The sequence below is a fragment of the Nansenia antarctica genome (assembly GCF_963989245.1).
Source record: "Nansenia antarctica genome assembly, chromosome: 4".
Taxonomy (NCBI): Eukaryota; Metazoa; Chordata; class Actinopteri; order Argentiniformes; family Microstomatidae; genus Nansenia; species Nansenia antarctica.
In genome coordinates this window covers 62,495,107-62,506,057 of record NC_137689.1, presented here as the reverse complement: position 1 = coordinate 62,506,057, position 10,951 = coordinate 62,495,107, and the positions used below count along the sequence as shown (strand labels likewise).

Below are 10,951 nucleotides of genomic sequence, written 5' to 3'. Positions count from 1 at the left end.
CAGGCTAATTTACAAGCGGCCAACTAGTGGTCGTTGTGTGTAAATAGCAGCTTTACATTGAAAAAGAGGGGCGGCTCTTATAGTAGGTAAAAAGGCACGGCTGTTCTAGTGTTAATGGGCCATAACAAGCGCTTCGGTTCCTATAATCACAGAATGAACCTACTACAAGTGAAGACTTCAGGTCTATCTGTTACAAGGTTTGCTTTGATCCTTAGAGCAAGACAGCCTTACCTTTAGAGAGTGCTAATAACACTAGCAGCATCAACAGGACTGGAGTGGAATGCATCTTTCTCTGACTCTATAGGCAAACACACAGAAACACAAATGCATTATAGCAGTTAAGAATTGAGAATTTTTATTTCAAAATATATTTTAAACATCTACCAGAAAATCGACAAAAAAATGTTAGCGTGTCAAGTTCATGGTAGACGTGAATCTATAGAATGTCATCGCGCACAGCACCACCCCGAATGTATTTTATGTGCGCAAGAATTACGCACTGCCGGAAGACACACTAGTATAACCACTGCGGTAGTTCAACATCAAATACCACAAAACTAACGTTTAACCTATGACTATATATTATTTAAAATACCGAAAAAACACTCAGAAGGTCGAGAAACAACAAAATAAACTAGTGCAGTATTCTCCCTCACATCCCGCTCGTAAGGCAACTGTACTTACCGTGTCCCGTGAAATGTCGACGTATACATGTGTACCTCTCTCCTTCACTTGGTTAAACTTACAGTACCAACAATACGGTAAGATCCCGGTGAACAGGACTAAACAACACGACAACGACAGAGCTAGGATACACAATATATTGCTCAACAACGGTAACGGTCAGAGGGGAAGTGAAGAAACTTGGTTGGTTAACTGACGAATGGCAGGGTACGGCTGACAGCGGGACACCCTGTAATAAACCAGTCAGTAGTAGTGGTGCATTTTTGAGTAAGTAGTAGTCTTCTGAATCAATAATGGTGGTGTATTTTAGAGTAGTGTTCTGAGTCAGTAGTGGTGATGTATTTACACATCTCTGAACCAGGATATTGTTAAATGTATGTCGATCGGAGTAGTGAGAATAGTTAGATGGATGGTTGTGTCTAAGGCAGACAACATGACAAACACAAACAACTCAGAACTACAAACTAATGCACTAAACAGGGATTTATTAAACGTTTTTTTCTTTCTGAATAAACACGAACACGTTATCCAGTATTTAAAACAAGTAAATAAAAGATATTTATGAAGCCGGCACCAAAAATACATCTGTCACAAACGTAAGCATTACAACCACAGCATTACACATCTCTGAACCAGGATATTGTTAAATGTATGTTGATCGGAGTAGTGAGAATAGTTAGATGGATGGTTGTGTCTAAGGCAGACAACATGACAAACACAAACAACTCAGAACTACAAACTAATGCACTGAACAGGGATTTATTAAACGTTTTTTTCTTTCTGAATAAACACAAACACGTTATCCAGTATTTAAAACAAGTAAATAAAAGATATTTATGTAGCCGGCACCAAAAATACATCTGTCACAAACGTAAGCATTACAACCACAGGACAGCAAAGTGCTTTCCCCTTCAAACACTAAAAGAAAGACTACATAATGGTTCCAGAGGTGCTGGATGCATTTGAGTTTCACTCCCATGCGTCGTCATCTGCAGCGCTGGCAGCTGGCTGCTGGCTGGACTGATTATTGGCTGAAGCTCCACCCTGGAGACAAGGAAGAGATTTGAGAGTCATGAACATGTAGTCAGTTAGCCTGGTAAGTGACAGCCAGGGGAGGCAGAAATCAGGACAGGATCATGGTAATTCCAATAAAATCAGCTTGTCATGTTGATTTCTGCCTCCACTGATGACAGCAAGACTGTATTCTGGCAGTTTCAAAAGAGGACCCTGTGAACATGTACAAACCTGACAGGTACTTAGCACCTCTAAGGGATAAAGTTATGCTAGTGCAACTTTTCCTGGTAACACAAACACCGCACAGGTGACTCACTCTTCAGTGGAAAGCCAGTGCTGAGTTAATGCTAAATGGGATGCTTGGAACGGCCTGACAGACGTCACCAAGTGAAGGTTTAGAGTGGTCCCAGGGATCCATTTGGGATCTCCCCCAGTGCAGAGCCTGATAGATGCTCACCATCCTTGAGTCTGTGGAGGCAAGGTTGAACCCAGAGGTCCCATGGGCACCGGAGGCCGCATCCTCCAACCATTTGGGCACTTCCTGTTGAGCCTGCGAATCGAGTTAGTCATGTTAGAAAATGCATCCTAATCTCAAAATCTGTCCGTTGTCTGAATCACTTGCTAATCCACTCTCCCAGTCCCAATTCTCCATCCTTCTCCCTCAAGTATACACCTCCTCAGCCACTTTAGACGATCGGTCCATAATCTATTGCTTTTACACCATACTGGGAAGTGAACAAGTGCACACTAAGGAGAAACGTAGAGAATTGGGATTGTGGTTGCTGGATTCTGAGTGCTTCCCTATGTCCCTATAGTTTTTCCTGTTAATTGAATCTGCTCTCATCGTTTCTTTCTCAAAATGCATCCTCCCCCTTGATATTGTCTTGGAATGTATGGGGAGAGAAGAAGAGAGGACAGACTTTTGGGTTGCTGCAGTGCTAGCTTAGTGACCTACCCCAGAGAGGATTTTGATCAGACCCGGAGCCAGCTGGCTGTCTGTGTTCGGGTCGTAGAAGGTCACAGCTCTCCCAGTGTTGCCGCAGCGACCCGTCCTCCCTATGCGGTGCACATACTCATTTATCTCTTGTGGGAGGTCATAGTTCACCACATGCTGAACGTGTTCGATGTCGAGGCCGCGTGCTGCCACAGAGGTGGCCACCAGGACGGGACACCTGCCCGCGCGGAAGTCTGCCAGCGCCTGCTCTCGCTCCCGCTGCTCACGGTCTCTGTTGATGGTGAGAAGACGGTAAATGCCAAGCACTACGACCAGACTGAGACCTCATTGAAGTTGAGATTTGAAACTCTATACCATATTATTTCCACCTTTGTGTAAATGTATGAAATCCTTTACCTAAGCCTAATCGCAGTTAAGATACTCTCATATTGTGACATTGCTCTTATATCAAGTCTGATACTTCTCACATGAATGAGGCTACTAGAATCTAGATCCATTGCATCGAATAAAAATCATTCAAATATGGTCATCACAGTTCCTTGAAGTGAAGCCTGGCTCCAGGATGAACTACCCATGAATACTAGTAGTAGAAACCTTCTCCTGACAGAGAACACCTACCCATGAATACTAGTAGTAGGCACCTTCTCCTGACAAAGGTACGTGGCGATGAAGTCAGCCTTCCTCTTCTTATCCACAAATACCAAGGTGCGCTCCGTTCCTTACAGAAACAAAACCCATTTCAGACATCACGTTCAAGTTCCCCAAACACAGATGAATTGACACTAGTCCTGGACTAGTCCCATCACACTTTCTATAGAAAATATCCATTGAAGAACCTTTTTAGTTTTTTATTACTTAATCTGTGTCTGGGAAACCTGTCTTAAAGGATCAACTATTCATGAGAATTATGATTGAAATACAGGGGAGGCAGAAATTGAAGGACAGGCTCATGGTAATGCATGGAATAGAACAGGCTGTATGGTGAGGTGTGGACAGTCACCTGTAGTCTTGAGTATCTCCAGGAGCTTGTCCCTCTTGTCATACTGAGACACCTCTACGATCACCTGCTCCACGTCACTGCAGGCTCCGCCCACCGTCCCCACAGTCAGGAACAGGTAATCAGTCTTCAGGAAGTCAGCAGCCATCCTATAGAACCACAAATCCTTTTCTTCATCCTCAATGCAACAATATATGCATTCTCAGACAGATCACTACATTCAATATAAATACTTCCACACAACCATCATCTCTGCTGTTCATAATAAGTTTATCTGCAGTAAACTTCAGTTATTTCCACAAACATGAGAGAGAGAGAGAGAGAGAGAGAGAGAGAGAGAGAGAGAAAGACCTACATCTGGATGTCAGTTGGATAGGTTGCACTAAACATCAGTGTATTGCGGTCCTCCTTGGGGGGCATGCCTGGAGACCCAACCAGCTTACGCATATCAGGCTCAAAGCCCATGTCCAACATCCTGTCAGCCTCGTCCAGGACCAGGTAACGCAGCTTACTCAGACCCACCTGGGGGAGAGAGAGAGAGGGTTGTATTATTCCAGAAGGAGTAACCAACTCCAATGAAGTGCTCTAGTTGTACAACTATACATAAAGGACAGTCAGTTATAGCAGTTGGTTAAATAATAATAATAACTTTTATTTGTATAGCACTTTTCCTGCAAACGTTGCAGCTCAAAGTGCTCCAATCATTATATAATCATAATTTAATTATTTAGGCAATATTAAAAAGATGGGTTTTCAGTCTTGACTTGAACATATTTGCTGAGTAACTGGCAGTGCATTCCACAATTTGGGTGCATAAAATGAGAATGCAACCTCACCAAATCTCTTCTTTTGTAGATGTGGTACACAGAGAAAACAAGCATCAGAAGACCTGAGAGCTCTATTGGGCTGAGCTAGCAAAAGGTCTTTCAGATATTCTGGTGCTGTGCCAGCAGTGAGAGCTTTATAAACAAGCAGAATGATTTTGAAATCTATTCTGAACTTAACAGGAAGCCAGTGTAGTCTCTAAAATAGGAGTTATATGAAAAAAAGCACATGATATGGTAGGATAGATAGAACTAAAGGCATATGGATCACCTGCCACCAACTGCTCTCATACGTTAAACAATACGTGTACAATAGCGTGTACTGCAGGTCAGATGAGGTACAGTAGATGAGGTTACCTTCCCTTTTCCAATGATGTCCAGCAGTCTCCCCGGGGTTCCACAGAGCACGTTGCAGCCCTTCTGCACCTCTGTTATGGTGTGTCGGGTGCTGATGCCCCCATAGACCACTACAGGGCGCACACACGTCCTGCAGAGGAGAGGGACAATGTTGTCACATCATTTTTAGTTCCTTTGGGCAAAACAACATTCACGCTTTGCTGAAAATGTGGCATTCATCCTAGAACTGGGGAATGTTCAGGACACTTTGTAAAACTCTGTAACGTTTTATAACACATTCTAGAAGGGCTGCCCTCCTTACCCGAAAGCGAACTTCCTGGCCTCAAGCCAGATCTGGACGATGAGCTCCCTCGTGGGAGCCACGATGATGGCCTCTGGTTCCTGCACCTCACTGAACCTGCTGGCTGCCACACCGTCCGCCATCAGCTTCTGCAGGATGGGCAGCAGGAACGCAGCCTGGGGAGCGGTTTACAGCAAAACAATCATTAGTCCCTTACAGATTGTTGTTGTCAATTGTATTCATTGATTTGTCTGCGCATAGAGAGAAAATTAAGGCAATTGTGCAGGGTGCACTTGAATTCAAAACATGTTGATAAAACATGCTAGAGCCAAGAGTTAATGATAGATGACATTAATGATTAATGACATCCAAAATATTGGAACACACAATATAGAACATTTTTGTGTAGATTGTAGAAGGCGACTCACTGTTTTTCCAGAGCCGGTCTGGGCACAGGCCATGAGGTCTCTGCCGGCTAAGATGATGGGGATGCCATGCTTCTGCACCAGGGTGGGCTTCACATAGCCAGACTTGGTGACGTTCCTGTTCAGAGAATCACACAGGGCAGCCTCTTCAAACGTCTGGGGGGACAGAGATGGGGGGACAGTGTTACGGTCTCTCAATGTACCTTCAGATCATACAACAATTCACAGACAAACAAGCAAATGTAAACCATTCAAGACAATTTGTGAAAATTGGTAAAAAAAAAATTTGCTCATCAGGTAGTGAAAGTCATCAACTGAGGCAACATGAAGACACCAGGAAGGAACTCACCAGGATGGCTTTGGGGGGGTTGCTGCCACTGACATCCACCAGGATGTTGTCATACTTGTCAAAGTTGATGCCCGTGTCAAAATGAGCGAAGACATCAGATTCCTCTTCAGAGGGGGTGGGGGGCACATAGGTCACATAGGTTGGAGGTGCTAAGGAGGGAGGGGAGGCAAAGGTCACCCTAGAAGGTCCTAAGATACTCCGAAACTCCTGCTTAGCTAGACCACCCAGGAGAGACGGTTTACAGTAGAAGAGAAAGTTTGCAATATTTAGAGCCCATGGCCATCAGGTATGAACATACTGACCATCAGCATCACCGTCTCCTCCCTCACCATCCCGGGAGCCTGATGTGGGAAACAGGTCTCAATAAGACGGCAAAAAAAACCATGTTTAAGTAAGTAAGCCTTGCACACAAGTAGGGCAGGAGCCCATCTCTCCTGTCAACCAGGGAAGCAGAAATCAGAGGACAGCTCATTTCAGGGTTCTCCCCAAACAATGCAAGAGTGGCTGGGCCACCTTGTCAACAAATCATGTTATGCTTTCGACAAATCAATCATGACCATTCATTGATAAGGTAATATCTCAAAGACAGAACCTCTGGAGAACACTTCTTCGTCTCTTCCACGGTAGCCTGAGGAGAACAAAGACAAGACACACTCTAAGGAGATGGACTTGTGCGGCAAGGCAGTTTCATCCAACACTCTAACCCCATGTCCTCAGACATCAAATTCCTGGTAAAATAAAAGGTTTTAAAAAACACACAAAACGCCCACTGAATTACCTCCTCCACCGAAGCCTCCTCTTCCACCTCCATCTTCACCATCTGAAACCAGGAAATCACGTTTGAGATCACACCCATCAGCAACTCAACTAGTACATTCTTATGAGCATAGTTGGTGTTCATCTTCACAGATTAACCAAGCATCTGCGTGTGCCTGTATCAGGTGTGTGACATGTTTGTTCTTCATCAGTCATGGAGCTAACAGAACATTCTAGAAGGGGAGATCAGTGAGGGCAGAAATCAGGAGATGGAAGGAGGATGGAAGGAGGAATGGGGTGTTCCTCATTTCACTGTCACCAGCCGTGCAGAATCAGATGTACCTCTAGAACGGAAGCCTCCTCTGCCCCCACGACCTCCTCTGCCACCTCCAAAACCTGAGGGGAAATAGCAGAAGTGAGGAGAATTCAATGGCTTACCTCCATTACACCCCCAGGGTTCTCCCCAAACAATGTAAGAGTGGCGCTCAGGGTTTCTGCAGGTTTCAGCAAGTTCAATTTAAGACTTTTTAAGACCTTTTTAATGCCACTTTAAATGGAATTTAAGACCGAAAAAATATATATATGCGATGGTTAGGGGATTCCACTGTACTACAATACAAGCATAGCATGTCAATCAATGAGACTCATTCAAGTTTACTTGTTTTGTTTATTGAACATAAAAGCTCTGGTTCAATAACTTAATTAAATTAAAAGTGCAATTAGTTGGTCGGAAACATCTAACAAAAAAACCCCATCTACTTAACACACTCACGGCATGAGCCTCAATTCTGTGGCCTTACTCTCCAGTTCTGCCTCTATTTTTTTCAAATCACACATTTTTTCTTTGTATCTCTTCCTGAGGACGTTAGACTTTGTGATGAGCTGAGCCATCAAGGTGCCGGACTTCCCCTCAGCTTGCTCAGCAAACTTGTCTGCATCCTTCTCCAGAGAATCAGATACCACTAGAAGAGTTTGCTTCTTCCTTTTCAGCTCGATGATGTGCTCTTCTGCTGCTTTTCTTTTCTGCCCTTGTGCAGCGCTTTGCCTCTTCCTCTTCTCCAGGTCTAGGTGTTCTCTGTACTTTGACCTTGCTGATCCCACCGAAGTTAGCAGCTCCTTGGTGAGAGGGACATTGGCAACCCCCCCACAAACTGCAACATAGTCACAGACCAGTCTCTGGGCAATGACAGTGTCCTCCTGAATGTTAACGGTCTCCACCTCCTTGTTAATGGAGAAGCCTCTCTCGACTGTCGCCTGCCCATGGGATAGGAGAAGAAGCTTCTGACAGAAACCCCAGAGCTCAGGGTAGGGTTGGCTGAGGTAGCCATGCAGGAACACGTCAAGCCTGGTTTCCATGGGCCGGAAGGACAGGAAGTGCTCGTTTTTAGCCTCAACAGACAGGAAGTTCCCAAACTGTTGGATAATCACATCACCTATAACAAAACAGATGAAAGGAAATATGTGAAATATTATTTACATGATTAATCCTGATTAGCAGACAGGCTTATGTCCAATTGTCCATTGGCTAATAATCAGGGACAACATTTCCAGCTTTTCTATTAACTATTCATACCAGCAGAGACACCTCCAGACAACTGCTTGTCTTGCAGTAACTTCTGCACTAGACTTTTCATTCTTCCCTGGCATCCGTCTGGGTTGGCGTACATGACTGTGGGGTCCAGACATGCCATCTGTCTCACGATGGGGTACTTCAGGGGGCTCCTGTCCTGGACTTTCTTTAGGATATTTGACATACCCGTCATGCAGTCCTTCCTAAACTCTAGGGCAGTGAGCTCCCCTACGGTCCCCTTTCTCTGGAGGTCCTGACAGATGGGTAATGTGTTTTAAATACAACTGAATGGCCTAACACAGTATTCTCTCCTGCCTGTATATGGACCATCATTTGATATAAAGTTAAGTAATACATCTAAATTACCTTGAGGGCTGCCTCAGCACCCAGGCCTATGTCGGCTTCCTTCGGGTTGACCCAGCTCTTCTGATCAGCGACATCCAGCCTGACCAGCTGCAGTGGAGTGATGTCATTGAGATGCTCCCTCTTGACGAAACGCCTCAGCACACTCTGAAAGGGTAACAAGAAAATGCATGATGATTGTAAAGCAAGTACCTTTGATAACCACATTAACCATGAAATGCATTTCTATATAGTTATTTAAAATAATATCATATCACATATGCAATATATCAATAACAGTATGATAAGTAACCTTTACTTAGCCAAAACATAATCTTTCAGTAATTTTATGTATTGACTAAGGACGAGTTTAATTAATCAAGCCACCCAGTAGCATCTGCCATTTCTCCCTGCTCACACACACATTCAGCATGCCCACACACACTCAACTTGTTTTGCTTTTGTTGTTGATTGTTCATTATTAATTTGATTACCTTGGACAAGTCAGCCAAATCTTTGCCAAGGAATGGCATGACTGGTGTGTCAGTCTGGTACTTTGTGAGAAAGGGAGTGAAGGTCCTTGAGATGGCCATGAAGAACTGTAGCTTGGGCAAGATGAGCGGATCTCCCTGGGCTGCTTCGATGGTGTCAAATGACGCTGTCCCAGGGTTTGGCAACTTTTTTGTCTTCACTGCATCCACATACTTCACCAGTGATGGCCATACCTTTAATTCCACCATGTGTATGTATTATTTTATCATGCATGTCTATTTTATCATACATTGTGCAGCACCTTGTAACTTTGTTTAGAAAGGTGCTATATAAATCAAGATTTTAATTACCTCTATAGCCCTCTCCACAACTGGCAGGTTCTCAATCCACCGATGGCCACAGAATGGTAATGGGAAGACTGAGGATTTGGTGAGGGCAATGAAGTCATCCCTCCTCGCTGGTGTATTGTGGAAAACAAAGTGCATTGCTCTCAACACCTTGGTGGGAGAGAGGAGAATGCTGAATTAGCCATCATCTCTCATGGGGAATGACACAAAGTGTGTAAGGGAGCAATACTGCAGGTCCTTCCTCACTGCCCTATCAGACTGCTCAACCAGCAGCGCTCCCCAGTAGACCACACACACACAGACACATACCAGAACTAAACTGACAGAATGACTGAACTGTACACATAATGTGTGCAGACACTTTTGATTGCATAAACCCTTAGAAAAATAACTTAGGAGTTAATAGTATGAAACATCTGTAAATTCATGCTCTCTTTAAATCCTGTCAAGTGTCCACTTGCTGTAATATTCCAATTTGCCTTGTGGGACAAATGAAAGATTACTTCTCATAGTTATAATCATCTTACCTTCTCCAGTTGCCACATGGAGAATCCACACTTGAATGCGTTGTGTAGGGTATGGAGCCCACAGCTACCCACAACAACCAGCTGGGCACCACCATACTGCTCAGCATGCTCTTGCTGTAGAAGCTCCAGAAACTTCCAGTTAACATTGGGTCCATCCATGGAGATGGACACCATGTTCCTCAGGTTCAGTCTCTCCACACACTCCTGAGAATGACATGAATATGATGAGAATAATAACAATAATAATAAATGATGATGATAATGATGACTATAATAACAATAATAATAGCATGATTGCCAATGGTTCAATGTACTTTAACATTCTGTCTGCACACATCCTCAGTTAACAAACTATAACTCATCCATCTACTCCCTCTCCCTACGCCCTTAGATACTCTCTCTCCCCACCATCCCCCCGCCCGCTCCCGCGTCCCCTCTCCCTCTCTGTGGCTCTCTATAACGTGGAAATGACTAGACTACACCGCATCATTCCCTATGGTACGCCTACTATTATACTGAATCTACATGACATTGCCAGTATCTGCCAAAATTAATGTAAAGCTAATACTTTGTCATTGACAAAATGCACTTACCTTGAAGTGTTGCAGTAAATCTTGAGCTTTAGCGTGTCCCATGAACTGCGAGCCCAGGTAACGCGACTCCACTTGATCGCCGACCCAATACCGCACGTGCACGTCGAGTTGCTTGTTTTTTGTGGCATGATTCAAACTCTCGTCAAACATTAGAACAAAAACTGACTCGTTCACATTCGCGATCAGCTCGTTTCTGACGTAAGGAGCTAATCCGAAACGTATTATGTATGACGCCTTGTCCTTTCCACAAGCAAATGTAGTGGCGATTTGGGAGTCGGGAAACATAATCCGAAAGATATCTCCAATCCCCTCGTTGGAGGAGTAGGACTGGTGCTTTACCACTGTATTGAGAACCCACACAATCTCCGATTTCAGTGTAGGTGTTCCACCAAACGTTGCTCTGAGATCGCTAGCAGTGCTGCTAGCAGCGGCAGCCGTT

The 10,951-nt window shown here is 44.2% G+C and overlaps 2 protein-coding genes across 2 annotated transcripts; both read right to left on the bottom strand.

Moving 5' to 3' along the window:
• Positions 1 to 1,653: 1,653 nt before the first annotated feature.
• Positions 1,654 to 7,085, bottom strand: LOC308156231 (putative ATP-dependent RNA helicase DDX4; the record flags this gene model as incomplete). The annotated part of the gene is made up of 14 exons (XM_080529581.1): positions 1,654 to 1,728; positions 2,156 to 2,248; positions 2,654 to 2,924; positions 3,272 to 3,371; positions 3,654 to 3,799; positions 4,006 to 4,172; positions 4,832 to 4,961; positions 5,133 to 5,287; positions 5,540 to 5,692; positions 5,886 to 6,034; positions 6,184 to 6,226; positions 6,478 to 6,513; positions 6,664 to 6,705; positions 7,080 to 7,085. 14 exons carry the CDS (start codon positions 7,083 to 7,085, stop codon positions 1,654 to 1,656), a joined length of 1,566 nt encoding a protein of 521 aa, XP_080385707.1.
• A 105-nt stretch (positions 7,086 to 7,190) lies between these two features.
• LOC308156436 (uncharacterized protein) lies at positions 7,191 to 10,119 on the bottom strand. The gene is made up of 6 exons (XM_080529774.1): positions 9,920 to 10,119; positions 9,396 to 9,542; positions 9,048 to 9,278; positions 8,578 to 8,721; positions 8,215 to 8,464; positions 7,191 to 8,074 (listed from the first exon to the last, which is right to left on the bottom strand). Exons 1-6 carry the CDS (start codon positions 10,091 to 10,093, stop codon positions 7,410 to 7,412), a joined length of 1,611 nt encoding a protein of 536 aa, XP_080385900.1. The 5' UTR covers positions 10,094 to 10,119; the 3' UTR covers positions 7,191 to 7,409.
• Positions 10,120 to 10,951: the final 832 nt, after the last annotated feature.